The sequence below is a fragment of the Bipolaris zeicola genome, assembly GCF_000523435.1.
Source record: "Bipolaris zeicola 26-R-13 unplaced genomic scaffold scaffold_88, whole genome shotgun sequence".
Classification (NCBI taxonomy): Eukaryota; Fungi; Ascomycota; class Dothideomycetes; order Pleosporales; family Pleosporaceae; genus Bipolaris; species Bipolaris zeicola.
The window spans coordinates 64,536-91,810 of NW_006912137.1; the positions used below are offsets into that span (position 1 = coordinate 64,536).

Below are 27,275 nucleotides of genomic sequence, written 5' to 3' on the forward strand. Positions count from 1 at the left end.
GGAATACAGATGTCACAGCGTTGCATACATGCATGTCTTAGGTGGCATATTCTGCAGACACATTTAAACCGATTTCCACGGCACGTAAATTTGTGGAGATCCTGGGCTTAACAAGTAACCGTTCTTCGTCGGTATAGTTCCTGTGTGATATAGGCGAGAAGTCAATCGGTATTGCGTCATTGGAGAGATCTGATAAGAAGAGAGAGCAAATATACCCATAATATATGCAAGCTCCGATCTTCGAAACAAGGACTGTCCTTGACAATTCCTTCCTGGCGGATATAGGAACGAAACCCAGAGAACGATAAGCACTTTCAAACTAGCCAAGCCGATCCTTCTCAGTGATCGATTCAATATAGTTCAATCAGACCTTAGTGAATCCTGCAAAATGTTTACTTGTGGTAACTACATGTAAAAATATCCTGAAATACATTGCCAAGGCCTATATACACTTCGATAAGCTTAACTATACGGTACAACCAAAAAACTCCTGTAATGCAGCATGTGCTAAGGAGCACACAAAGTCTATTTTACGTCCCTGCCGCAACGCACATATTTAGCATACCTGTTCCCTTGCAATTGACTCAACGAGATGCCTCTTTTCTCCTGCCAGCATCACTAGAACCCGCCTCATCGTCGTCATCGCTATCAGCACCCAAGGAAAAAGATGAGTCATTGGTAGGTCCACGACCCTTCTCAGAATAGCCATTGCCTGGATGCTTCTTCTTCTTCGCACCGTTCAGATCGTCGAGTTCGTTCTCGTCAAAGTCCGCCGCCTCAACATCACGGCTCCGGTCTCGTCGTCGGAAGTTGTCGAGGCCCATGCCGGTAAGCAGGGACTCGCGGCCTTCGTCACCGCCATCAACACCTTTATATTCAGCGTTCTTGCGACGACTGCGCCAGAGGAAGAATGCGCAGAGACATGCAACAATAACAGTGACGACAAGGGCAGTCTCTCCCGAGCGCTTGTAGGCTTTCCATTCTGCTGCTTTGAGCTCCTTGCTCTTGTCTTCTTCGGCCTTTGTGGAGTTGGGATGATCACCAACACTCGTCAGGGGTCCCTTTTCGCCGTTGATAAGGCTGTTGGCAGGAGCACCGCCAATCTGTTCAATGTTGACGCCCATGAAGCGATCAAGCATGTCTCGAGTGCGGCGAGGGTAGTCGAATGGCACCATGTGGCTCGAGTTGTAGAAGACGACGTAGGTTAGGTTGCGCGCCTCTTGCCAGGTTCCGGCGGGTTCTCCTTCGAACATCCAATCCGACTTGGCGTTCTGAACGCCCGGGGAAGCCTCAAAGCCCTTTCCGCCGTTCCACTTGAGGTTCTGAATCATAGCCTCGGTACCGACATGGTTGCAGATCAGATCCTTGTCACCAGAAAACAGCAGAACGGGAACCTGCTCAATAACCTCGGGCAGGAACTTGACAGAGGGATCACTCTTCCTAGCACGGAAGTGGCTAGAGACGGCACCGTTGCACTCCTGCCAGCCAGTCTTTTTGTCAGGGTTGATGTGGAGTGCTTGGATGACATCAGGTCGGCGGAGATAGGGGGTAACCAGGGAAAGATCCGGAGGCCAGTTCATTCCACAAGAAGAGTCGTCGCGCAGGCGGATGTCGTACATGTTGACGCACTGGTTCATCTCGTCTGCTTTCAAGTTCTTGGTCTCTTCCAGAATCCTGACCATGATTTGCTCACACTCTGGTGTATCCACTCTGTTCATGCCACCATCGCTGAGCTTTTCGGTGCAGACTTTCAGCTGGCTTTCGATGCGCTTGGCCGAATCTGTGCCGCTCTGCATGAGGCCGTTCTGGTAGGCAAAAGGAATGTATGAGAGGTATTGGTCAACTGGCGAAATCCAGCCATTTCCAATCAAGAGACCCTTGAGTGGCCATGGGTTTTTGGAGGCATTGATCTTGTTTCGCTTGAGGATGGCGCGGGCGATGTAAGGAATGTGCTGTCCAGCATACGATTCACCAGCAATGTACAACTGCCATGCGTTAGTAAAAAGCACTGTGTGACCACATTTCCTCTACTCACATCGTCGTTCTCGTATTCGGGGAAAAGGGTGAAGAACTTGTCAAGAAAGGTAATCATGTGCTCAGCCATTTGGTCAAGCTCGCTTAGGTAGCTGTCCGTGTTCACGTAGCTGAAGCCAGTGCCTACGGGCTGGTCTACGAAGAGCAAGTTGGCGAACTCGTCCCAAGAACCATTGTTGTATTCGAGGTGGCCGCCTTCGCGAACTCTGTAGGGGCCGACTTCCATCATAGCGCCGTCCATGGAGGAGCAGCCAGGGCCGCCGTTCAGCCATAACACTGTGCGTTGTTTGTCCGAGATGTGGCGGTTCTCGTAGTGCCAGAAGAAGAGATGTCCGTTGTTTTGCGGGTCTACTTCAATGTGCCTGTAGGATGGTTAGACTGGCCATGGTTCCTGCCATTGCCGGCGTGCTTACCCTGCGTGCATCTTCAATAGCGGCTCTGGCGCACCAGGAAGTTTGCGCACAAAGTAGTCGGCCTGTGTCTTTTCTGCTGCCATTATGCTGGGTAGCCATGATACGGTGGCGATGAGGCCACCGAGCAAGGCTGTTCGCCATCGCGATGGTGGATGTGAGGAGGCCATACTGGGGCCGCGTGTGCGTGTCGGGATGGAAGGCCGCGGAGGTTGCGGTGCGCGCTGCGACTACCACATGGGCCGACGGGGGGAATATGGGGTGGGAGTGGGGAAGCGTGGGCAGTGCGTGGATGGAGTGTGCGAGGAGGTATTATACAGTCGGGTGTGGTTGTCGGGGTTGTAGCACAAGTCGGGATATGAAGAATGTAGGATAGGTGGCTACTGGGCGGCTGACGGGTCCCTGTAAATCGGGGTCCTTTACCAAGGGGGGCAGTCCAGGCCTCGACGGCGGTAATGTTCAGATACGCGAGACAGTCTACGCAGGAGCAAAAGCAAAACAAAGCAACAAAAGAAGGGATTTCTTTGACCGCTGGTTTGGCTGCAGCGACAGAGGAAAAAAATAAGTGGTCAAGAGTACAGCACGGTACGAGTAGGGATATGAACATGGCTATCGAGCACTTCTCTGGCGCATCGGCCGTGGTTCCTTAGTGTAAGCCAGCCAATCACAGCGCCTCCCTCTCCGGCTCTCTCCAACTCCGCGTCTCGAAAAGACACGCAGCGCGCGCTGCATCTGATACGCCTGGGCAGTTCCACCTGCTTCAACCACGTATCACCCTCTTCTTTTGGCCTCAGGCTTGCACAAGGCTGGCGTTCACGGACATTGGAACACGCGTCGCTGCGCTCGTGTTGCCTGTTACGGAAACATGCAGCTTCGATCCCGCATTCCAAGGGTTTCGCAACATGCAAGCTCACGGCAAAGGCTTCTTTTGCACTATCGAGGCGACGACTACTAATTGTGATTGCCTTGGCTGTCGACGCCATGCTACTTCACTTACTAGTACTACCTTGCCACGGACATGCGGAAAGGGTTCTGGAGCATTGTCGCCATCTAATCGGCCCGTCTCCCCAGGGTCTGGCTGTGAGCTCTCGAGCCACCAGCCAGAATTACACCACGGAGCCTATGAAGGACTTGTAGTGCTGTCATCAGTGCTAACAAACATTCCCGGAAGCGGTACGCGTCTATTGTCGTCGAACACTGCGTGCCACAGTGGCGCATGGATGTTTCCCATGCTGCCGGCCCCGGCTGCGGCTGCGGCTTCGGGGCTGGGCCTGAGGATTGGTCCCATCTTGTCTAGAAGAGATCGTTGAGACTTTTGGCCGAGTCTTTGACGATCAGATCACGCATGCCCTGAGGATCTGGTCAGCGCCATCCATCCTGCCTCCGAAACGTTGCATGTGCGGCAATACGTACCTCGGGCATAATAGGCTGTCCATCGTTGCCTTTGACATAGCGAAACGGCATCTGTGTGCTCTCGTTCTTGTTGATCTTCAGATCTGGGTGGTCTATATATGGGATCTGGTCGACGGGTACTGCGTTTCATGAGCATCTCACATCCACAAAACCAGCATCTGTGACGAGCATGGATGACGTACCCCTGTCCTGGACGCAGATCCTAGTCACACGGACTGCAGTGTCGGTTGTCATCTGTACTGGACCTAGACGACGACCTTGATATCCCTTCTTGCGCAACTCTGAAGTGCGGTCTATATACAGGCCGTTAGCTGACGGAGAGCAGACTGCCCAGCGTTTGCGGCATCACACACCTCTAGGTGGATCGTCTCCTAGGCGGCGTCAGCTCATGGCTACTCGGACCAACAGTGGTTGAAGGCATCACGTGTGCTTACCCAGGATACCGCCGAAGAGAAAAATGTCAAAAGTGTCACCGTCTTCTGGGCTCAGGTCCTTGGATGCCGCTGGATCGAGCAGGCATACTTTGTCCTTTTTGTCGGCATATATCTCTTCGATTCCTCTAGTCTCGACTTGGAGCCCCTTGGCGCCCTGGAGGTTGGCAGGCAAGGTCAAGGAAGTCGGGACGGAAGAGAGCAAGAATTGAGCGCCCGAGGCGTGGGACTCTGCTGCAATGGCCGAGTATTCCAAGGACGACCATTCCTCGAGTTCCGGGTCGAGATGCTCTACTACAAAAGTCTTGCCAGTGCTCGCCATTCTGCCTGTGATTGGAGGGAGTTGGGGAAAAGACTGTGGCCTGAGTATTACAGTGGTTTTCTGGCGTGGAATTTCACAGCATGTGCTAAGCGAAAAAAGGACCGCGACGGGCGGGGCAGACCTTGTCTGGCTCGACGCCTCAGCGACGATTGCTTTGGGTTCGGATCGGAGGGTGAGATTCGGAGCCCTGCAACAGCACTTGGCTAGCCGGATTGCATGGTGGTGGGAGGGTGACCGTCAGGATTTGATAGATGGCGAGACTAGCAGAGCGGAGCCGCCTATCAGAGCAAAGTCAGGATGCACCATTACATGCGGGGGGGAAGCATGGTCGCGCGGTGCCAACCAAAAGCGCACCACTGCCATGATACAATGACAGAAGGACAACGAGGGCAAGGCGAATAGTCGACGGCATCTCCATTCAGCCGTCTCAGGGGCTTGGGAAGCCAAGTCAGGTGGCGCGTGACGTTGTGCGGGTGCTCAGTGTGGTAAGGGCTGGGGCAATCCGTCGTGTGCCTCGAACCCGCACGCCGCAAGAGGGTTGGTGGGCTAGGGCAGAGGGTAACTAAGTGACCAAGCACCATGGCTTCGCGGCAACGGCTTCTTTTCCCTGAATTGCTTTGTGTCTACTGCATCAATTAACCCGTCATATCCAGCCAGGCCCCTTGGAAATCGCTGGACCCGGCCCACTGCATTGCCTACGCCTACACATACATATCTGCTGCATCTACCCCTCCTCGGGTTGGCCTCTCCAACGTTAAACCCACGCATCTACCGCAACGCCCACCACCCGCCTTTGTCCATAAATCGCGTCTGTTCTGCCCTTTTTGTCTTGCTCTGTGACTTGCATTACATCCTTCTCTTGCCACACTGTCTACTGCTCGTCGTCTCTTTGCTCGATTGACTACGCGCACCGTCCCGCATTCGGCACCTCGGGCGACTAAGGCTTATCGCATACTGGATAGAGGGGCATTCCCATCTCCACCACCACCAACACCACCACATCCATCTTCCAGGCACTGCCGTTGCAGCAGCCATAAATCTAGACCAGACGAGTCATAGCTCGCTGACCGTTGTGCGTTGTCAGGCCGTGGGCAGCAGCAGCAGCAGGAGCACGAACGAGCCAAGTCCGAGCTTCGTCTCGACACCCAATCGTCAGGGCGTGCAATCACACCAGACTTCCTTCGCCCTGTCCCTGTCACATCGTCCTCGACAGTACTCGCCCAAATTGGCCAACCCAACCCAACCCAACCCAACACGTTCCCGACTGTGCTATAAAATAACTTGCGCCTGCCCACCCCTTGCTGTGGCGCCATAAAGAGCTCGTATCATCCTCTGTCTGCATCTCTCCCAAGCAGTTACCCCTCCCGACAACATCATCGCCTACAATTCACACCACCACAACAATACAACTCTCAATACCGCCACCATGAACCCGCACCAGCAGAACAAGGTCGATGTCAGCGTACGTCATACCAATCCTTGCATACCTCTTTTTCGCAAACGGCCACGACTAACACTACAGGAATAGAAACTGTCAGAGCAGGAGGCCAAGCTCTTCCGTCTGTACGGCAAGCTGCCCAACAAGAAGGACCTTCTCCAGAACAAGCTCAAGGTGCGTTACTTTCCTGCATAGACATGCCAATCTCCAATCATTTGTCTAACAAATATCCACAGGAGCGCAAGTACTTTGACAGTGGCGACTACGCCCTCTCCAAAGCCGGAAAGGCTGGTGACGTCGGTGTCACACAAGTCGGTCGCGAGCATCCTAATCCCGAAAAGATCCCACACATCGCCCCCTCCACACCCATTGGGCAAAATGGCTCCGTCAACAGCAATGGCAACAGCGCTGCTGCCTCGCAGGGTGATTTGGCTAGCAGCCCCGTCAAGGAACACACATTCTTGCACCGCGAGACGAGCTTGAACCGGGAAACCTCGGCTTCGGAGTTTGAGAACGATATTTCCCAGGACGCACAGGGTGGCCCTGTCAAGGCATAATTGGGCTCTCGCAACGTCAGAACCGTGCGCGCTCCCATTCCTTTGCACTCATTTGGCGCAACTTTGGATGACGGTGCCCAAAATGTATCTTTACGCACCCTCAAATGACCTGGTCTATTCTCTTTTTTGTGGAATTGGACACGGAGTTTGCGACAGCCTTCCATGTCAGCCGAGGCTTTTGTTTTCGGAACCACAGCGCCCGACGGCCAACAGTTTCTACAAGTAACAAACTCTGGCGCATGGAAGCAACTTTCACTTCTTATGTAGCAGTACATTTGACCATTGGTGGATGAATAAGGGGTGATCCTGGAGCTTGTTCCAGGTGGATTTTTGAAGTTTTCTAAGCTTCACGATATGGCTTTGGGTGTGTACGCCTGTCAGAGTAGAAGATATCATAGCAATATGATTACAGACACGTCTCATTTATCTAGTGCGTATCGTCTTGGCACCTGCACAGGTAGCTCTTTCATGACTACCGTTCCCCCAGTAGATGTGTTTGCCGTCGCTTGCTGCCATGGTTGTTCCAATCAATCTGGAGTATTTCAAGGTGTCAAAAGTTCACTCCAATCCTTTCTCGCTTCAAGCCACCTCCACCACAACCTCTTCTCAACAGCCAACATGATCACCACCCGCGCTATGAAGCGTAGACGGCTGGCCGAAGACGCTAGGATCGCCGCCGCTTCCATACCTGATCAGCCCCAGAACATTTTCCTCAATTTACCCCAGGAGATCCGCGATCAGATCTACACATTCATCTTCAAGAAGAGCCGTGCGATGGAGTTCTTTTGCAAATCTTGTGTCTGCCTTTGTGTCCCATCTCACTTACTAAAGGAGAGATACGAAAGTTACTCAAAAAATACCAGAGGCTTTCCATTATGGATGTTAACTTGCAAATAGATGTTGTACGAAGCCCTAGAATTCATTGGAAGAATGCATACTCTCAAGCCATCTGGCACGACTTCAAGGCTGGACGAAACAAGGAAAGTAGTGCCCAACCCACTCATTTTTTTTTTCAAAAAAGCTGTCCGTGATATTCGCCTCTGCCATACGCACGGTATCACGGACTTCCACTGGCTGTACAGATTAGGCACGATTGACAACGACTTCCATTATAGGGAACGTGACTTCCTATGCCTTCTCAAGCAGGCGCAGGCGCAGGCAACCGATCTGTGTCTGGAGCTCTACTGGGATTGCTGGACATACAAACAACGAGAAGAAGCTTTGTTGGAATCCTAGACGCCATATTGGAATGGCAAGTTTCGGAGAGTCGTCATCGAAGCCATGGTCTCGTTTGTGACGCAGAAGGGAAGTCAGAATGAAAAGTCGCAGGAGGAAGCGGAAAAGCTGGCAGTCCGGCTGGTGGGATCGGGCCAAGTTGTTACATGGTGTGATCTTGACTGCGTCAGCGATGATCACACAAAGAGTAGACGCGTGGTTGTTGAGCGCAAGATTTGAGAATGTTGTTTATCTGTGAGGGAAAGGTGGGAATTTGATTGAGCCCTGGACTCAGTGGCAACACCAGGATAATCACAGTTTCAAGTTTGCGGGGGTTCACGGGGACAGGAAGGCATATACAGCTGTGAGCAAACGTGATGGCCATTCCAGAGCGATGCATTCTCGCACAGATATGAATTTTGCGGACGGCTGAGTAAGATCGATGCGAATGGAAGCCTAGTTCATGCAGAGGATCAATATGGAAAGTTATCTTTAGTTACTAGAAAGTAAAAAAAAATGAAACCGACTTAACGATCAATTGTCACGAGCGAAATTCGTGCGGCACATTACCACATGCTTAAGTACTCAAATAAGTGTAACGCGCAAAAAAAAGGCCGAAATTCCTATTCTAGTTTCCTGCTTAGCAATAAATCCCAAGTCACAAAAAACCAGAACCTCTAATACCCCAACCCAACCATCCACCACCACCCTCCTCCAGCCCCTTACCTCCCTCAATTCCTTCTCAAACCCCTCAACGTCCCCGCAAACCGCCGCCTAGTCACATAAACAAACACCAATACCCCTACAACCAACACCACACCCCCAGCATCCACCCTCGGATGTCCCACCGCCTGCTTCCTAACCTCCTCCACATACCCCTTAACCTGCCCGCCAACCCCCTGCTGCGACTCCAAATCCGGCATGCTCATAACCAGCACTACGAGCGCCGTCCAGCCCGTGAACCCCTTCGCACGCACCCCCTTCCCACTCGCAGAATCGTACTGTTCGTATACAAACCGCGTTTCACGCCACTGCTTAAACACAATCTTGACTACATTCTTACGCAGTAAAATATAACTCTCATGCGCTCTCCCCTGCTCCGGACCTTTGGTCTGCGCAAGCCGGAGCAACTGGTCTAAGAGTAGGTAATTAAAATTCACCCAGATAGAAGAGCGGGCGTAGTTTTCTTCGGCGCCATACTGCGGGTCCTGCGGGCTGAGGCTACGGATCCCCTGCTGGCTCCATAGATGCGTTGGGTCGCGCACTAAATCGAGGACGGCGGGGAGATGCGGGTGCGAGGGGTCGAGAAGGCCGGTTAGGAGGGGGAAGAGGGAGATGTAGCCTTTGTGGCAGGTGAAGCTGTGTTGGCCGTTTTGGACAATGGAGTCGCAGTAGAGGGAGGTGGAAGGGTCCCAGTGGAGGATGTCGATGTTGCGTTTTATGCTGCGTACGTGCTTTTGGTATGTGAATGCGTCGTGGGCGTTTTCGGTGAAGAAGGCGATTTGCTCGAGGGTGCGGCCCATTACGCCGACCCAGCAGAGGGCGTCGAGGTGCAGTTCGGTGAGGTCTGGGGGTTCGGCGCGTGGGTAGTCGGATAGACCGCTGGCGGTGTTTTTGCCTGGGGTTCGGGCGCGCCAGCGGTAGCCTTCGTTTAGGTTGGCCGAGGGGATGGAGTGCGCTTCTACGTCTCCTGACTGCGATTTTCGGAACCATTCGTAGTGGCGTTTGAGGAGGGGTTGCATTTTTATCACGAGGGCTTTGCCGGTTTCGGGTGAGGAGAGGTAGACTGAGTTGCGGCCGTGGTACTTGATTGTGCCCCTGAGCATCTTTACGAATTTCGAAATGACGAGGTACATTGTTGGGGGACTGGCAATGTGCGGGAATTGATTGATGGACTCTGGGGGCGTAGAGGCTTCGGCTTCGAAGCCTAGGATTTGCTCTCGTGCGATCCAGCCGTCATCGTCCATTAGGAAGAGCCAGTCACGCATCACCTCCAGCGCAAGGTCTGCATCCCATTCCAGGACCAAAAGGAGATGGAAGCCTTCGTCAAATAGAGAGCCTCGTGGGAATGCTGCACGGGATGGCGTATGCGTGAGAAGCTCGTATGGACCTTTTGTCTCTGGCGTTGTGTGTTTGTTTGCATCTGCAGACTTTTCCCAGAAGTTGGCCGTAGTCTCTGCATAGATGGCCTTTTTCGCTGTGACAACTTTGGAGCTACCAGTGAAATATCCAAGGCCGCCCAGTAGGTCGGAGAAGACACTTTTGGAGAAACTTAGATGCTCAAAGGTCTTGAACGGTGGCGTTGGATTGAAGACTGAAAGAAAGTTCTTGCCAAACGTTTGCATGGCTTTCTCTAGGTCTGTGGTGAGACTCGCAGCTGGGAAGTATTAGTTTTGCGGTGAACGGCGATGCCCAGCATATAAGACCAAACTCACAGGTCATAGCACGTTTCGCTGTTTCGGTGGAGTAAAGAATATCAAACTGCAAGAGTTTAGTGTAACTCATAGCTTTGTGCCGTAGAAATGACTTACCTCAAACTCTCCATGAAGAACCATCTGCACGAAATGCATATTGCCTGCGCCTGGGGCATTCCGAATCACAATATCGGTTGGTCCAGGTTCCTTTCGGTCCTTTGTTTGGTCTTTCAGGGTATCCAAGAAAGTGGCTTCTTGCGGGCAGAATGATCAGCCGGCCGTTCACACCAAGATAGTGGGTCATGGCAATAGGTAGAAGAAAGTCTGGTATCTCGAGTACGTACATTTGGCCTGCCACAATCGGTCCTCTGTCACATTCAGCGACTTGACGAATGCTATCTCACGGTGTCCATCGCTGCTATTAGGAACGAGAATGTGTATTCCAGAGGCGCCCAGTTTTGGGTGAACAAGGTTCATGTTCACAGCATGGACAGATGTGTCTTCGCCCTCTCCGAGCTGTTGGCGAGCATCTAACCTGCAATGGGCACAGGCTTCTTTCTCTTCCATACCCAGGTAGAAGATGACGGCTGTCTTTAATTCAGGAGGCGCATCGAATCTTGGTTTTCCCTTAATTCTCAAGCCCCAGTTTCCCTGGTGCTGCCCCTCTGAATACTTTATGAACTCTGTCGTGATGTTGACCTTGTTACCAACGTCTTCTATGACTTGCTGGCCACCCTCTCGTGTGTTGTATGCAGTCCAGCCATATCGTGCTATGTCTTCGCTTTGGTTTACATTATGTCGCAGTGCTGCACAACTTGTCAGCATTGCAATTGACCGATGCTAACCTCAACTTACTCGTTCCAACGTCCTCTAGTCTCGCCCACATTAAACCCGCAATGACACTTTTGGGTACCCGGGGACGGAGCCCTAGATAGATATTCGGCCGGTAGGGGCCCCATAGAAGCGACTGAGTATTCGTAGAGGGGTTCTCATCGACAGCGGATGTTGGTGAAACGCTAGCCAGGACGAGGGCAAGGAGAGCCCAGGGAAGCATGGTGTAGATTGACGCGTTTCAACGCGAACTAACGCGTTCGGCCAAATAACTGTAAGCGTAGCGGCCGAATTGCAATAGTACAATAGTTCAGGTCATCTTCTTCCCGCGTCTCTAGGCACCGGTGGCTGCTCTACAATGGCTTTTGCGGATGTGAATGCCCAGCCACACCTGTCCTCAAGCCACGTCTTTGATAATTGGCCAAAGCACCCTCTTGTGGAGCAGGAGTGACGCCATTGCTAAGTCGAACGCATCCTTCGCCAGGAATCAACTTTGGTCGCAAATCAATTGCACACGATAAGAGACATAATACGCTTTGCTCACCAATTCCGGATCTTAGGGATTGCCGTGGGAGGATATTCGACCATACAAAAGCAGCGAATTCAATGATTATCCGCCTATGATCGCCATGTTCCGCATCTCCGATAGCCACCCATCGACCACTCACACGAGCAAGTTCTTTTTGTTCCACGCCATACGTGCCTATAAAGCATGTGTTGGTCTGTCGTGATGATGCAATGTCTAGAGCTGGGGTAGAGTCTCGCCGCGGTAAACAGCCGCTCTTCCCCCCGCGCGACGTCAGCAGATCCGACATAGATCCACCACTATGCCGAGACCCCCACAATCTGCATGTTGGCACGTATGCAATGCACAAGATGAAAAGCGCCGACTTCCCGCATTGATAGGTTCATGATTCTGATCGACCCTAGGATTGCAGCGAACAAAGATTTTGGAGAACTATTTATATTGTACACCATTAACCAAACACTAGTATACACAACGTACTATACATTGGCAACATGAACGAGCAAGTAGAGCGTTTGGTAAAGAAGATCTGGGGTATTTGATACCAGCCTTGAATTCTAGGTTGCATACTGACATCTATCCAGAGAAGTACCAAGACATCCCAGCATCCAAACGCCTAATGATCGCCATCTCAGGAATCCCCGGATCCGGTACGTTGCTGCACACGCACCCCAAACCGCCCTCTCCCAATCTAACAAGAAGGAAAACCAGGAAAGACCACATTAGCAACCATGGTATCCACCAAACTCAACGAGAAACACGTACAGCAATCTCCAGGCACCGCAAATAGCAACCCCATCTCCGCCTTCATCCCAATGGACGGCTTCCACCTCTCCCGCCTCCAGCTCGACGCAATGCCCGACCCGCACAGCGCCCACGCCCGGCGCGGTGCAGCCTTTACTTTCGACGGCGACTCTTTCTTCACGCTTGTGAAGAAGCTACGTGAGCCCATCTGTCCCGAGACGGCAACGATATACGCCCCGAGCTTCGACCACGCGCGAAAAGACCCTGTTGAGAACGACATTGCCATTGCGCCCTCTGTCCGCATCGTCGTCTTCGAAGGCAACTACTGTACGCTAGACAGTTCGCCTTGGCGCGATGCCGCGCAGCTCATGGATGAGTTGTGGTTTGTCGACGTGGACTTCGAAGTCGCGCGTAAGCGGCTTATTCATCGTCATGTTAAGGCGGGGATTGCGAGGGATGAGGTGGAGGCGGCAAGGAGGGCGGATGAGAATGATCTTGTTAATGGGAGGGAGGTTGTGGAAAAGAGACTAAGTGTGCATGAGGTTATTACGAGTCGAGAGGATCCGGCGTGGGCGCCTGAGCAGCAGGGGGTAGGGGACGGAGAGGAGAGAGAGACGAAGCCTGAGATGGCGAAGTTTGTATAACTAGTATTTTTGGGTTTGAAGGTATGTTGATCGTTTTTCTGGTATTGCAAAGAGAATACGTTTTGTTCATTTCACATGCGAGCTATGGAGCTACAAGGAGCGGTAGTGATGAATGTCATATGTACGAAGGAAAAAAAATATATACTGTGTAGAAAAAACCTCGAGATGTGCCGCCAACTGCAGCCAAAAACCCTATATACATCCACTCTCAGGTGACTAGCGCAGCTTAAGCAACGACACCAATCCTGTCAAAGTCAGGTCCAGGCGAGCTTCCAGCTCCTGAGATGGTAATCGTGTTGGGACCAGTAGTGCTGAATCCCGAGAGTTCAACGGCATAATCCTTGCTAACATCTTTGCTCCAGTTGTAGCCTGTGAGGGGGAAGCTAACAGTCTTTGCGGCACCGCCGTTGACACTGATTGATGCAACGCGCTCGTTGGTTCCGCCCATGTAGTCGACGTTTCCGTTGATGTAGTCGAAGCGCACGGTTTGGGTGGCCTTTGAAGTGCGGATGTTGGAGAGGGTGACGCGGCCGCCGTTTGAGCCGCCAATGTTGCCGACCTTGTTGGAGGACGTGCAGCCCGAGCAAGGCGAGGTGTTTGCGCCCGAGGAGAGAGAGCCGGTGGATACGGAGACGTAGTTGTACTGTGGCTTGGCGGCTGTTGAGCGTTGGATGTTGGATAGGCGGAGTGGGACAGAGCCGTGAGCTTTGATTTGCTTTGAGAAGGATGAGCCGGTGGTGGTGGTACCAGCCCAGATGTCCTTGATGGTCGCAGAGGCAATTCCCAGGTCGGCCAGCTGAATGGTGAGGGTGCGGCCAGTGTTGCTGAGATCCACAGCCAAGACGGCCATATCTCCGTTTGCGAGATCTCCTGCCCATAGATCACGATCGCCGCTCCATCGTTGGCGGAGGGTAACTGGCTTGACAGCCGAATCCTGGTTGATGGCAATGAGATCCTTGTTCTGGAGGACAGTGACCAATTCGTTCGACAATGCCGCAACATCAGTTGAGATCATCAGCGCAGACTTGAGCATAGCCCAAGCAGCGAAATGTGTGGCTTGTTCGTCGAAAGACATGGCGGAATTGCCAACCTCGAGTAAATCGGCATCGGCAATGTGTCCTGGGCCTACGTTGCCAGATTTGGCGATATGGACAGCTTGGTTGTAGATGCGGAACATTGACGCCCAGCCCGAAGTAATGTCGTCTGACAGACGGAAAGAGGTAGAAATGCCCTTGGTCCACGTATCAGGTCCCTCTAGACCAGCGGAGGTAGAGTAGGGGACACCCCATTGGCAGATCAACATTCCGGGAACGCCAACCTTCTGCAGCTCCTTCCACATGGCGCCCATTCGAGTAACAAAGTCGGTCCTGGCATTCTTTGGGGCATTTTGGCTAGCGTTAGGTCCATCTGCATAGCAGTTGTCGTCTACGTGACTGTCAGCTTTCTGTTGCTTCTGTAGGTGTTTTGGAAACACATACATTTGACGTATTCAGTACCAAGCGACTTGAAAAAAGCGGCATCCGCAGCCTCATGGCCCAGAGAGCCCAAGACTGGACTTGGTGACTGAGGGTCACACATCCTCACACCTGCGTCTGAGTACATGGTCCACTTCATTCCCTTGGATCTTGTTAGGTCGGCGAGTGGCTGGAGTCCGTTAGGGAAGGCTTTCAAGTCCACTTTCAAGGCGCCGTTGGTAGAGTTTCGTTGTCCGTCCCTTGAAGCCCATCCGCAATCAATCTGGAAATACTTGTAACCCGCAGCAACAAATCCACGGCTGGCAAGAGCGTTGATGGTCGTGGTGATTTTCTGGGCGTTGGGACTGCATGACATTTGGTTGTATGAGTTCCAGCCCATGACTGGTGTCTGCTGAAACGACTGGGCTGCCACATGGGAAGCACCCGCGAGGGAGAGAAGAAATGAATTGGTCCAAATCATGGTGAAGACTGTAGTGAGTGAGCGTGCTGGTTGGGAGGTAGCATGTCGTCTTCATGACCATTCTCTACTATTTATACTATATCTTCCTTCAATTTCATCATTGAAACAACACACTGACTAGCGATGATTTACCGGTGGCTGACGCATGACACCGGCTGCACATCGGGACGACTGCTCGGTCAGGCAGTCCTTGCGCCTTGTGCTCTAATTGTGCAGGGAGAGGATGGCCAAACAGAGTGACAGCGCAACATCTTTTTTCCGCGGAATAATTTGGGGGATCCTCAGAGCCCCATAACTGCGGAGGCTAGTGACGGTTAAGAAGAAGCTTAGCAAGGGCAAACTCCACACTCGGCCTACTGCCTTGATTACCCCGCGTCTCGTCAAACCTGCCGTCATCCATGTCTGTTTCTCTGCCTCGCTTTACTCAACTCGGTATGCCGCAATCGAACAGTCCCGCACATACAACCTTACCACGACTACATCGTCATCGTTGACTCTTGTGCATATGGTTTCCCGTATCTCCGTCGGCCTAAACGCCGTGATCGACACTGTATGGGCCGTGCACATGCACAAAGTGGGTCATTATTCGCTAGAGCATGGGGTTCACGCTTTGGTTCTGGGGAAGAGTGTGGAGTTTGAAGCAATCGGATGCTCTACAGACTCCACAAGCTTTCCTTCAAGGGATAATGATAAGCGGAGCATATTCCGAGACTCTGTTCTTGGCGCGTTTATAAAGTTGTGCACGTCGCCGCCAGCTCGTCGTACTGTGCTAGCACTTCGTACAGAGTCAGTGGAGCGGGGCATTTATCGACACCGGATGAATACGACTGATTCTGTGCCCATTTTGTCCACAAACCTATCTAGTCTATCTCAGCAATTACAGGTAGCTGCTGAGTAGCGTCGTAACCGGCAGTCATGGCACGCAAATACCTAGGAGGCTCGGGTGAGCGATTAACTGTATGGATCTCAATCGCTGCCAGTACAGTGCTAGTGTAAGCTAAACTTACAGATCACCTCGTACTTGGTTGCTCATTTTAATTAGATTTTACGGGTACGATCAAGGGGTCTTTGGTAATGTCATCATTTCAGAGAACTTCCTTCAAACCTTCGGCCATCCGTCCGCGGACATGCAGGGGACTATGACGTCCATCTATAATATCGGGTGCTTCATTGGTGCAATGAGCACTGTATGGACAGGCGACATTCTCGGCCGGCCACGACAGATCTTGCTTGGTTCGGCGATTATAGGAATCGGAGCGATTATTCAAACATGTAGCTGGACTGTCGCGAGCATGATGGTTGGTCGTATCGTTGCCGGACTTGGCACCGGAATGAATACTTCGACCGCTGGTGTATGGCAAGCTGAAACGAGTAAGATGAACAGTCGAGGAAAGCTCGTCATCATTCAGATGGGTATGTTTCTGAGTTCTCTCAGATATCACGTAAACTGACTGACTATGTGTGTAGCCAACTGCATCACCGGATTTAGTATTTCAAATTGGCTCACTCTCGGCTTCTCTTTTGCGCCCCGCGACATTGCATGGCGCTTCCCACTTGCTTTTCAACTCTTCTTCACCCTCTGTATCTTTGTCATGTGTCCTTTTCTACCAGACTCGCCGCGTCTCCTCATCCGAAAAGGCAAGCATCAAGAAGCACTAGAAGTTCTTGCGGCGCTTGAGGGCCATGGAGCCACACCGGAGTCAGCTTCTGTTATTACCCAGTACAACATTATCAAAGACATTCTGGATCGCGAGCACATGAACACATATACCTGGGTGCAGCTGCTCACTGGAAAAGGCCCGAGTGGTGTGTTGCGACGCATGCTTTTGGGGGCGTACATGCAAGCAATGAATCAAATTAGCGGAATCAACGTAACTTCGTACTACATGAGTTACATTTTCATCAACGCTCTAGGCATCTCAGAACTACTATCGCGTATCCTGGCTGCAGCAGGTTCGGTGGATTACCTAATCTTCGCTTGTTTGGCATACTTTGTCATTGAGCGGTACGGGCGCCGGAAGGTCATGATGGTTTCCGCGGGCGCATGCTCCATCTGCTGGATTGTCATAGCGGCATCTCAGGGACAGACGGAAGCTGGTGGCGACAAGTACAAGCTTGGAATAGTCGCTGTTTCATTCTTCTTCGTATTCTTCGCTAGCTTCGGTATGGGTGTTCTAGGTGTTCCGTGGCTGTACCCTACGGAGTAAGTTCTGTCGCATACTGTCAAGAACGTCAGCTGACATAGCCCATAGGATCAATGCGCTCGAAATGCGAACAAAAGGCGCATCGCTCGCCATGGGTATGTTTGAGCTTCCCGGCTGACCTGTAAACGAATAGCTAACAAACAAAAGCCACTAACTGGATCTGCAACTACGGCGTCGTGCAAGCTACTCTTCCAGGCATCCAGAACCTTGGGTACAAGTTCTGGATCATTTGGGCCATCATCTGCTTCTCTTTCATTCCGACCACATACTTTCTATACCCAGAGACGGCTAATCGGACCTTGGAAGACATCGACCGCTTCTTTGAAACGAAGCCCGGTATCTTTGTTCATCGCAATAAGCTTGCTGTCCAACTACATCGCCCTATCGAGTTTATCGAGGCCGATGAACGGATTGCCACGCATGAACAAACGAAAATCTCCGAAGAGAACAAGGAAATGAGTGCGGAGTACGTGGAGAAGAGGGAGACTGTTTGAAGTAGCTGGATCGTGAGTATCCCGGCATTGGGCACGCCTAGACTTCGGTTCCAGTAGAGCGGGACACGTTCCCCAACGTTAAGCGAAACGGTTCTAACGCCTGTGGGACTTTCAACCAGCATATCCTCATTTCGTTCCCTAGTCGTTTCGATTGATCGGGCAGGTTTGTTAATTTGGAGGCACTCGGGTTACGAGTCAGGTGTAAACTACAGGCTCAAAGGAGTAGGGGTAAGTCAGCTGCAGGGGTATAAGTCTTCGAAACAAGCCTTAGTACACAATGCTTCCTCGTACAACTAATATACACGATACAAGAAGCGAATAAGCACCTACTGTATTGCTTAAGTGGACAAATTGCGGATAATCACCCGCCAATCAGTGGCGTGATTATGCACTTGTAGATTTTGCACCAATTCTGTGTATGAATAATTGCGGAAGCTATCCCGCTTCGAGCGTAGCGCTGCATGGTGAGGGGAAAAGAATGCGGAAGGGAAACTAGATAGGTATATGATCTCTAAGAGGAAGGCAAAAGATCAATCAAAAATAGAGCGATCAGGCTTGGAGATCTTATGACCCATTTATGAAAACCCAATGAACAAATTCGCTCCCTTTGCGCAAACGAGACGTAGGCGATGTTATCTCTCCCTTTCCAGTATCTCGGAGTAAGCCTGATACATTCGTGCGGGAAAGCCTCTCCTTATAGTCTGTGCGCTGAACGATGTACCCCAGCATAGCTGATACCAACGCTTACTTGTAAAAAGCTTTTTGTCGGCTTAATCTTAACTGCCGGCCGTTGCGGTACTGCAGCTCGGTACTTTCTCTCGAAATGACGTATGTACTTGGTTTCATGCATTTGATTTAGTATGATGCTAAAAATAAGCTGCTTTGAGTACTCGGTTTGTGAACAAAAGTGAGCGAGGTTGTCAACAAGAAACTTTTGGCACGAATTGGGAATAGAAAAGCAGAGGTTTCATTTCATTTTATGGTGTTCTCTTTGTGTTTTTTGATGTTAAAGTATCAAAAATTCAATTTGAGAATTACTTGGCATGGATTGTTTGGTCCAACCGCTATGGTTCGTTGCAATAACCATCGATGAAATTGACAGTCAATGTGTTCCGTTTCTCTTTCATCAACGTCTCACGTCCAATGCTGAGTAACTTCGCAACGTCCTGTCGGCAATCTAGACAACGTCAGCCTTTTACACTTTTGACGGCGAAAGGATAGGAGTGATTACCCAAAAACAGTCCCCGGAGTTCCTTTCCTTGGCCGCTTGCCAGCCACGCACACGTTTGTCCGCAAAGCGACGGGTCATCCTTGAAAAGGTGCTTGAAAAACTCTTCATCCGTGACATTCCTATCATACTTCTTCTTCACATCTTCTGCAATACCAGCTTCTTTGTGTTAGCATTCTGAGAGCCTTGAGACGAAAGCATGTCAACTTACCTCCACCCATGTTGCCTCGTACACCACCTGGATGAAGCGCATATATATGAATTGCAGGATCCAATCTTTCCAGCTCCATCTCTTTCTGCAGCGTATGCGTTGCGCGGATGAGCGCTGCTTTGGAAGCCACGTATCCAAGTGTCATGGGCACATCTACGGTTCCAGATCGCGATGCGATATTGATGATGCAGCCATGTCCACGGTCGCGCATTTGCGGTAGAAGAGCGTGGATGAGCATCAAAGGCTAGTAATAATCCAATTAGTCCAAGTCTTCCTTCTTGTTTCCCTCTCGTCCAAACAGATAATACGAACAAAAAAGAGAAAGAAACAAGTGAAACTTACAGCCTTGAAATTAACCTCAATCTGCTTCCAGAAATCCTCAAACGTACTCATAATCAAGGGCCGTTGATCAAATATCCCCGCATTATTCACCAGTACATCAATTGGCCCCAGTTGTTTCGTCACCTGCGCCAGAACTTCTGTCAATCGCTCTTGATCCCGCACATCGCATCCGAATGCTTCTACCTTGACGCCAAAGGATAAACACGTCTTCTTGGTTTGGTCTAGCTTGTTGACGTTGATATCCAGGAGGGCGACACTAGCACCAGATTTTGCTAGGGATTCCGAAATGGCGGCGCCAATGCCCCGCCCTGCACCTGTTACGAGGGCGATTTTTCCAGAGTTGGAGCCTTGGAGGGCTTCGGGGAGGATGGGCCCGTAGGGGACATGTTGTAGAGGAAGTGTACTGATGCCGAATTCTGCGGGATCCATTGTTGGTTTTGGTTTGTAGTGAATATTTTATACTTTGCAAGTTTTGTGTCTTAATGTAAATTCCAATTGCTAACTGAACTGCTGTTATTTGAATTCCAAGTGTGGCACGGTACTCTTCCGAACATAGGTGTCGGATGTGCGGGGGTGGTCTCGGGGTAACCGTAGCCCCACATGATGTTGTGGGGTTACAGACATCTATCATTGCCGGCTCCGATACACTCTCACTCTACTTAGAATACGGCAGTATCTTTGATCGTGTGAGTATAGGCAATCTCTTATTGTTGGCATCAAATATGGAAACTGAAATAAACAGGTCTGATACAAAGAACGTACGCATCGTGTTTGCAGCCCTCAAAGAAGGTCAAGTCATGGTACTTGTCGCTTTGATTTTCATCAAATAAGAGACGCATACGTGCAGCCTGGAATGATAGCTCAATGCCGTTATGGTCATGCTGAGCCAAAATTGACGACATCAATATTGTCTGTAAAAGATAGAGGATGAAGCGGAAGGAAGATGGTGACCTTATCCGAGCACCCAGTGAGTGTTATCAACTAGTATACAAAACCGAGGAAGACGACACGAAAATTCCAGCATGAAGAGAAGGGATTACTCAACTGTTACAGAAAAGCCTCATATCTCGCCAAACCGCCTCTGATAGGTTGCGAAACGGGTTAGCCTGCCCACATACCGGTTGAGTAAGCATGATGCCGCCTTGGAAGCAGCAAGCCTCCTCGGTAATGCAAAAAGACTCCACTTTGGCGCAACGGCTACCTTGATACCGGAAAATGGATAGCTCGATCAGGAAATATCTAAAATTTAAGGCTTCCAGTTCGTTAAACGTCGGTACTAATTGCAATCAAAGAAAGTCGGATAGGTATCTGATTGGCATGTCCTAGCCAGTTGTACTTTGCAGACAAATGGCAGTATAAGTAAGCTGGAGAATCTACAATTGAAGCACCATCGCCGATTCTAAGCTCGTTCTGTCGCTCTCTTCGGAAGATCTGTTATTCAACAATGGCTCTTGTACGCAGAAGGCATCTCGCTTCACTACTGGCTGTACTGGCTCTCTTTGTCGAGTCAGCTATCTGCGAAGCAAACTGTGAAGCATCTACTTTTCAAGATGTGAAGCTCTCAAATGGAAAGATTCTCAATATCGTCACACAACTCCATACAGGCCTTTCATTCGAAGCTCCCGCAGAGGCGAATCATTACTCGGTTAATGTGACAGATCTGGACGCCTGCGAAGTAACTATCACCTACACCCACCCTGGCTACAACGATACCATCAACACTTCAGTATGGCTACCCACTCCCGAGAAGTGGACTGGACGCTTTCTCGGCGCAGGAGGGAGCGGGTGGTCTACAGAACCAGACACTAACACTACGCTCCCTTGGGCGGCGAGTGAGGGCTTCGCTGTTGTCGCAACTGACGGCGGACATACTGGTGGAGACACCGAGTGGTCGCTAGTGAGTCCTGGAAACATCAACTGGATTCTGCTACAAGATTTCTCTTCAATTACATTGAATGATGCTGCGACACTTGGGAAAGCCGTCACCGAAAAGTACTATGGTAAAGCACCAAGCTACAGTTACTGGAATGGTTGTTCCACTGGTGGAAGACAAGGACACATGATGGCGCAGAGATATCCGGATCAATACGACGGGATTCTCGCGGCTGCGCCAGCAATCTACTGGAGTCAGTTGATGCTGCAGCTCTTTTGGCCACAGGTTGTCATGAACGAGAACGGTATGTGTCCCGTCGAAAGAATAGAATATCCTCGCTGATACGTCTCAGGCTTCCCTACCCCATGTGAGCTGGAGGCCATTAATGCAGCTGCTATTCAAGCCTGTGATGATCTCGACGGCCTCGAAGATGGTATCATCTCTCTTCCCAAAGAGTGTTCTTTTGACCCAGCAACTGTCACAGGAAAGGAATACATTTGCCCATCGTCAAACAAGAGCACGATAATCACAGAGACCGTAGCTACAGTAGCTCGTCTTATCTGGCAGGGTGCAACCACCTCCGACGGCGACTTCCTTTGGTATCCAGACAACATTGGTGCTCCCTTCAGCGGCCTCGCTAATACGACATGTGAAAATGGCGCATGTGTTGGTGTCCCTTTCTTCTTACCCGAAATCTGGATTAGAGACTTCCTTACTCTTGATCGCAAATTCGACACCGCACAAATCAACAAGACCTACTTCGAGGAGCTCTTTCACCAATCCGTCAACCTCTACGACTCGATAATAGGAACCTCGGATACGAATCTCGACGGCTTCCGCAAAGCAGGTGGTAAGCTAATTAATTGGCAGGGGCTTGCTGACCAGTATGTTTCGCCCGATACCACAACACATTACGTCAAGGAGGTTTATGAGCGCGACCCAAAAGCGAGTGACTATTATCGGTTCTTTGAGGCGCCGGGTATAAATCACTGTGGTGGTGGACTCGGATGGTATCCCGGAGAAGGGTTGAAGGCGCTCATTGAATGGGTGGAGAATGGCGTGGCTCCGGAAACGCTTGCGGCAGAGACATCAAAGGGACGAAAGGCGAATCTCTGCTTGTGGCCGAAACACCTGGTATACGTCGATGGTAATCCAGACGGGCCGACTTCATTCGAATGCCGGTAGATCACTAGGAGATCTCAGGGGCTGAGTCAGATTGCAGAATCACTGATCTGAGCCCAAACAATGTGGGTTGCAGAACATGAAAACACCGACTAAAGTCCTTGGAGAATGGTACCAGGGGCTTACAAGTATTATCGTGGCAGTTTTGAGAGCTAATGAAAAAGCAAATACTCTCACTTGTTCGAACCTGTGGCGTTCTTATCGTTATCGTCACGTGAGCCAGCATCCCACCATTGACCTGGTGGCATGACACTCAGCTAAACCTCATCACCCCTTGCACTACCCGAGATAAGCATCCGCTCCCTTTGTGCCTATAAAATGCCTGGATTACTTTCTCTCCCCACTGAGCTCTTGCAGCAAATTGCTTCTTCACTACCCTGCTCCTCAGCCCTTAACCTACTTCGTGTCAACCACCAGCTACGCAAAGCATGTAACGACCGTCTGGTCTTCCAGCAAATTGCCAAACGTGATTTGAACTACTCTTCCCTCTCCAAATGGGGACTCTACGATGGCCTAATACTATTCGAAGACGACGATCCCCTTCTAACCTCAGCCTCACTGCCCGAGACCATCCGCCTCGCCTTCGCAGCCGAAAAATGCATCAAATCCTCGACCAAAAAGTCCGACGCCTGGGTCTTCAAAGTCCCAAAGAACACTAGGAGATACGACGTCCTCGACTGGGTCCCCCACATGACAGCCCTGGGACACTGCGCCATGTCCTCCCTAAAACCCGAATCCTTTGTCATCATCTACGACGACCTGCTCACGTACAAATTCCCGGAAAACGATCTTATTGCTACAAACTTTGTGATTACCTGCACGTTGCTCCACCAACTCCGCTACTGCATCAGCGCCGAAACCCAGGTCAAGAAACCGCTAGACAGGCACTTCAAAGCAAACCCTGGCAGATCCCAAACTTCGCATGCAGATTCAATCACTCACCTCCGCAACCGCGTCCGCAGCTACGGCAGCTTTAAACAAGACTTCCACCTCGACGAAGCCGCCGCACTCTTGCCCACTTTCCTACTAGAACTAGCCGTCTACCGCCTCTTTCCTGAGCAGTTGCGCCGCCAGCTCCCCGCGGTATCAAGTATATGTTTTAGAGAGCTGATGCAAATCCCACCCTTGTTCCCGCAAGACCCTTCGTCCAGCCCTTCGTTTGCCGAATGCTACGTGCAGAAAATGGTAACGCCGGGCTTTCTGGGGGGGAAATGGACAGGCTATTATTCTGAGCAGAGGGACTCGGCGCATGTGCGCTCGTTTGATCCGCCCATGCGCGATATCAATATCGTGGCGCGGGCGCCAGAGGGTGCGCCGGATGTGGCTTCTGTGATTGATCGCGAAACGAGGGGTGTAGATGCTCATGGTGAGTTTTCGCTTCAGGGCCGCGTCAAGAAGAATGGGCAGGTGGAGCTGGTGAAGCGGTATATTGTGAATGCGTGGACGTGGTCGTGGATGGGCTGTATGACACCATTTGGTATTGCGGGGACGTGGGGACATGAGTCTGCTGAGTTGGATGAGTTTGATAGTTTTGGGGGCTACTTTTGGATTTGGAAGGAGGACTGGTGTGATGGGGATAGGTGAGATGTAAAAGCATGTCTATCTACAATTGTCTTTCTTGTATTACATAAAATGGTTTTAAAACCTGCGAAGCAAAAGAATTAGGCTGTGTTTGGGGTATAATGTCCTCCGCACGCAAAACAAGAAAAAAAAAGAGGAAACAGGCGAGTTCTATCCAGAACAACTCACTCTGCCTCGGCATTCTCCGTCTCATCCAAGGCCTGCATAACCTCTTCCATCTCTTTGGGGCTAGTGATGCCCCAGACGCCACCTCCCTTGACAGACCCCTTCATTCCCACTTCTTTGCCTACCAGATTCCTGCCGACTTTACCTGGCCCGATACCCACATAGCGCATGATTTTCTCTTGTTCATGGAGATACTTTATGCTCTTCCACCATTGCACTGTTTCGACACAACTGCGCGCGAGTAGGTCCTTGAGCTGGTCCTTGTCGGTGAAAGGCTTGCCCGAAACATTGGATATGCACGGCAATATGCCAGGCCATGTCACTATGTCACGCCCGTCTTTGGTCTCCCTGTGCAAAATCTGCTTCATGGTCTCTTGGGCAGGCTTCATGAGAGGGCTGTGAAAGGGAGCGTCGGACTTGAGGCGGACATGGCGTGGATCATGACCACCGAATTGGCGGAGATTGGTCAGCAGTGTGTTTATGCGGGTAATGCTTCCACTGAGCACGATCTGGTTCTTGGAGTTGAGGTTGGCGATGGCGACTTGCTGGACGGCAGGAAGAGAGTCGTGGGAATCTGCCTTTGAGCCGAGTGCGAGGAACTCGTGTATACCTTGGATGAGGGATTGCATGTGCTCTTCCGATTCACAGACCAAAGCTACCATGCCGAACTCGCCGCCTTCTTCTGCTACAGCCTCCTGGCTGCATTTGGCCATGACCTCTGCTCGCCTCCGTACCATCTTCAGCGCATCGGCAAAGGTGAGGTAACCGCCGGCGACGAGTGCAGCAAACTCTCCTAGAGAATGGCCAAGGGTGATGTCGACACGCTCGCCCGTCTTGAAACCAAATTCCTTTTCCAGTATGCGCAGGATCAGAATCGACGTGGCCATGATAGCAGGCTGCGCATTCTCGGTCCTTGTGAGCTCAGCATTAGTGCCGGATTCTATGACTTTTGTAAGAGGAAGCTTGAGCATGTCATCGATTTCCTCGAGAATGGGCTTCGCGGTTCCGGGAAAGGCTTCTAGCCATGGCGTGCACATGCCCACGCGCTGGACTCCCTGACCTGGCTTCAGTCAGTAGGCTGTGCCGCGAGGACGGGACATGACGATGGGATGGTACCAGGAAAGAAGATGGCCGTCTTTGGTCGCTTGATTGGTGCATCTCGCACGCCGCTCATCCAGCGCCGTGGGGCAGGCGGGCAGCGGTTGACGGGTTGTCCGCATTGCATGCAGCGTCGCGACAGACGCGGACATGCGTTGACGACTGGCGAGAGAGGGCGAGACATGGCGAAGCAAGCGGCTACGGTAGTTCTGGAATCATGACTGAGAGACCATGTAAGATTCGCAGACATGCGGAGCTCCTGGACGCGGGGAATTGACGTGGACCCGGCCGCCCGGCTTAGTGCTAGTCGTCCCCCAGTGGCATTACCGTGGGGTCGACGGGCCCCTCCCACGGCCGAGGTCTTGCTTTCCCGCCCTCCCCCACCGACGCTGCTGCTACTGCTACTGCTACCATGACTCGGGTCACATGACATGTCCATGTATGTGTTCAATGTATTTAATCCATACCCATCCATATATACATACAGCTCCGAATGGACCGCAAAGCCATCATGCACCTTGAATGTTGAGCCCAGCATCAACCTGGATTCGCATGCCCGTCATGCTGGTATTCTTCGCCAGCATCACAAACGCAGCCACGCAGTCATCCAGGAACGCCTCGTGCTTCAGGGCTGCTGTCGCCTTGAGTGTTTTGATGCGCTCTTCCGAGTACTTGAGTCCCTAATAATTGGTCAGCATTAGACAGTGGGCCGTCGTTGTGCGACAAGAGACGTGTGCTTCGTACCCATTCAGTCAACAGCAAGCCAGGAAGAACCGTGTTGACGCGTATCGTGGGTCCAACAGTCACAGCAAGGCACTTTACTAATTGCAGTTGCGCTGCTTTTGTGACGGAATACGGCATACTGCTCCCTCCCTGGCCGATAGCCTGTCATGAGTTAGTACCCATGCACCAGCCAGTCATGTACGCAAGCGACATACAGCAATACTCCCCGTCGTAATCATGTGCCCGCCATCAGGATTGGCATCAAATGTGGCTCTGGCCTCGGAAAGTAATGCCTTGGGAACTTTGACGTTTGCATTCCAGCACTTGTCCCACTCTTCTTCCGACATGGAGTCGAGATCCTCCCACGCAGCGAAGCGTGTCCATCCCTGAATTTCCGTCAGCTAGCATTCTGTCGATGCAACACATCATTGCACAACAGCATGCATACCGCGTTTGAAATGATCAAATCAAGGCCGCCTAGCTGCTTAATCGTCTCCTGAACTACTCGTCTCGCTTCCGACGTCAACGTCATGTCCTATGATCCTTAGTCCCATGCTTACACTTCCAAACGCAGGGCAAATCTTACCGCCTTGATGACTACAGCTTTGACTCCCAGCTCTTCACATGCTTGCTGTACCTTCTGGGCAGGTTCGAGGCGGTTGAAATAGTTAACGGCAATGTTGGCGCCTTCCTTTGCAAAAGTCTTGCAGATCAGTTCTCCCAGACCGCTAGGCGATTGTCAGCAATAATTTCCCAAACAACCAAGCCCGTATAGCCATCTGCTATCAAAGTATCCCTCCTTGTCACTCACGCTGATCCGCCTGTCACAAGGACATTCCGATTTTTGAGGTCGTACGGCATGTTTTGCTGCTAAGTGGCAATCTTGGCTCTATTTTAGAATTTGGCAAATGAATTAATTGTCTCGAGGAAAACTTGACAATGCCAGGTAGATACGGGGAGGCCAAGGTCGAAGCAAGCTGACAATAAGTATATGTGCAGGTGTGGGGCAAGCGCTTCGGGAACTATGTGCATACGGAAAAAGCACCCCGCCTCAGTCATACACTACTAATACGTACTTGTTCGGATCAGTACCACGACCTCGGCCCACTTCATCACACCGTTTACTCATATTCCGATCCAATCATCCGTCCTCATATACCGAGTTCATACAATATTCATATCTTCATTCACAATGAGCTGGTATATCCCGGCATCCCGATTCGGAAGCTTAGTATATCGAGGCCATCGTAATCATGATGG

At 51.2% G+C, this 27,275-nt stretch overlaps 13 protein-coding genes across 13 annotated transcripts; 7 read left to right on the top strand and 6 right to left on the bottom strand.

The window, feature by feature from the left end:
- Positions 1-584: 584 nt before the first annotated feature.
- Positions 585-2,614, bottom strand: COCCADRAFT_97830 (uncharacterized protein; the record flags this gene model as incomplete). Its single annotated transcript, XM_007714760.1, has 3 exons — positions 585-1,985; positions 2,036-2,396; positions 2,448-2,614. The coding sequence occupies 3 exons, from the start codon at positions 2,612-2,614 to the stop codon at positions 585-587; spliced, it is 1,929 nt and encodes a 642-aa protein (XP_007712950.1).
- A 1,123-nt stretch (positions 2,615-3,737) lies between these two features.
- On the bottom strand, positions 3,738-4,610 carry COCCADRAFT_97928 (uncharacterized protein; the record flags this gene model as incomplete). The annotated part of the gene is made up of 5 exons (XM_007714761.1): positions 3,738-3,794; positions 3,858-3,976; positions 4,040-4,150; positions 4,211-4,228; positions 4,292-4,610. The coding sequence occupies 5 exons, from the start codon at positions 4,608-4,610 to the stop codon at positions 3,738-3,740; spliced, it is 624 nt and encodes a 207-aa protein (XP_007712951.1).
- A 976-nt stretch (positions 4,611-5,586) lies between these two features.
- Positions 5,587-5,925, top strand: COCCADRAFT_97828 (uncharacterized protein; the record flags this gene model as incomplete). The annotated part of the gene is made up of 1 exon (XM_007714762.1): positions 5,587-5,925. A coding segment is annotated over one exon (339 nt), but the record flags the coding sequence as incomplete, so codon positions are not given.
- Positions 5,926-6,036: 111 nt separating this feature from the next.
- On the top strand, positions 6,037-6,605 carry COCCADRAFT_26807 (uncharacterized protein; the record flags this gene model as incomplete). The annotated part of the gene is made up of 3 exons (XM_007714740.1): positions 6,037-6,072; positions 6,139-6,222; positions 6,285-6,605. The coding sequence occupies 3 exons, from the start codon at positions 6,037-6,039 to the stop codon at positions 6,603-6,605; spliced, it is 441 nt and encodes a 146-aa protein (XP_007712930.1).
- A 1,946-nt stretch (positions 6,606-8,551) lies between these two features.
- On the bottom strand, positions 8,552-11,288 carry COCCADRAFT_5608 (glycoside hydrolase family 63 protein; the record flags this gene model as incomplete). Its single annotated transcript, XM_007714736.1, has 5 exons — positions 8,552-10,197; positions 10,256-10,301; positions 10,352-10,485; positions 10,579-11,040; positions 11,090-11,288. 5 exons carry the CDS (start codon positions 11,286-11,288, stop codon positions 8,552-8,554), a joined length of 2,487 nt encoding a protein of 828 aa, XP_007712926.1.
- A 797-nt stretch (positions 11,289-12,085) lies between these two features.
- Positions 12,086-12,979, top strand: COCCADRAFT_37366 (uncharacterized protein; the record flags this gene model as incomplete). The annotated part of the gene is made up of 3 exons (XM_007714763.1): positions 12,086-12,125; positions 12,176-12,241; positions 12,303-12,979. The coding sequence occupies 3 exons, from the start codon at positions 12,086-12,088 to the stop codon at positions 12,977-12,979; spliced, it is 783 nt and encodes a 260-aa protein (XP_007712953.1).
- A 226-nt stretch (positions 12,980-13,205) lies between these two features.
- On the bottom strand, positions 13,206-14,914 carry COCCADRAFT_97889 (carbohydrate-binding module family 35 protein; the record flags this gene model as incomplete). Its single annotated transcript, XM_007714764.1, has 2 exons — positions 13,206-14,404; positions 14,458-14,914. 2 exons carry the CDS (start codon positions 14,912-14,914, stop codon positions 13,206-13,208), a joined length of 1,656 nt encoding a protein of 551 aa, XP_007712954.1.
- A 915-nt stretch (positions 14,915-15,829) lies between these two features.
- COCCADRAFT_97870 (uncharacterized protein) lies at positions 15,830-17,612 on the top strand (the record flags this gene model as incomplete). The annotated part of the gene is made up of 5 exons (XM_007714765.1): positions 15,830-15,906; positions 15,957-16,327; positions 16,382-17,117; positions 17,167-17,213; positions 17,266-17,612. 5 exons carry the CDS (start codon positions 15,830-15,832, stop codon positions 17,610-17,612), a joined length of 1,578 nt encoding a protein of 525 aa, XP_007712955.1.
- A 1,064-nt stretch (positions 17,613-18,676) lies between these two features.
- COCCADRAFT_37369 (uncharacterized protein) lies at positions 18,677-19,822 on the bottom strand (the record flags this gene model as incomplete). The annotated part of the gene is made up of 4 exons (XM_007714766.1): positions 18,677-18,789; positions 18,844-18,999; positions 19,052-19,295; positions 19,394-19,822. 4 exons carry the CDS (start codon positions 19,820-19,822, stop codon positions 18,677-18,679), a joined length of 942 nt encoding a protein of 313 aa, XP_007712956.1.
- A 1,015-nt stretch (positions 19,823-20,837) lies between these two features.
- COCCADRAFT_97915 (uncharacterized protein) lies at positions 20,838-22,451 on the top strand (the record flags this gene model as incomplete). Its single annotated transcript, XM_007714767.1, has 2 exons — positions 20,838-21,576; positions 21,619-22,451. 2 exons carry the CDS (start codon positions 20,838-20,840, stop codon positions 22,449-22,451), a joined length of 1,572 nt encoding a protein of 523 aa, XP_007712957.1.
- Positions 22,452-22,766: 315 nt separating this feature from the next.
- On the top strand, positions 22,767-24,032 carry COCCADRAFT_37371 (uncharacterized protein; the record flags this gene model as incomplete). The annotated part of the gene is made up of 1 exon (XM_007714768.1): positions 22,767-24,032. The coding sequence occupies one exon, from the start codon at positions 22,767-22,769 to the stop codon at positions 24,030-24,032; it is 1,266 nt and encodes a 421-aa protein (XP_007712958.1).
- A 161-nt stretch (positions 24,033-24,193) lies between these two features.
- Positions 24,194-26,876, bottom strand: COCCADRAFT_37372 (uncharacterized protein; the record flags this gene model as incomplete). The annotated part of the gene is made up of 7 exons (XM_007714769.1): positions 24,194-25,254; positions 25,849-25,972; positions 26,037-26,177; positions 26,231-26,401; positions 26,464-26,550; positions 26,602-26,743; positions 26,827-26,876. 7 exons carry the CDS (start codon positions 26,874-26,876, stop codon positions 24,194-24,196), a joined length of 1,776 nt encoding a protein of 591 aa, XP_007712959.1.
- A 141-nt stretch (positions 26,877-27,017) lies between these two features.
- On the top strand, positions 27,018-27,266 carry COCCADRAFT_97913 (uncharacterized protein; the record flags this gene model as incomplete). The annotated part of the gene is made up of 1 exon (XM_007714770.1): positions 27,018-27,266. A coding segment is annotated over one exon (249 nt), but the record flags the coding sequence as incomplete, so codon positions are not given.
- Between the last annotated feature and the right edge of the window lie 9 nt (positions 27,267-27,275).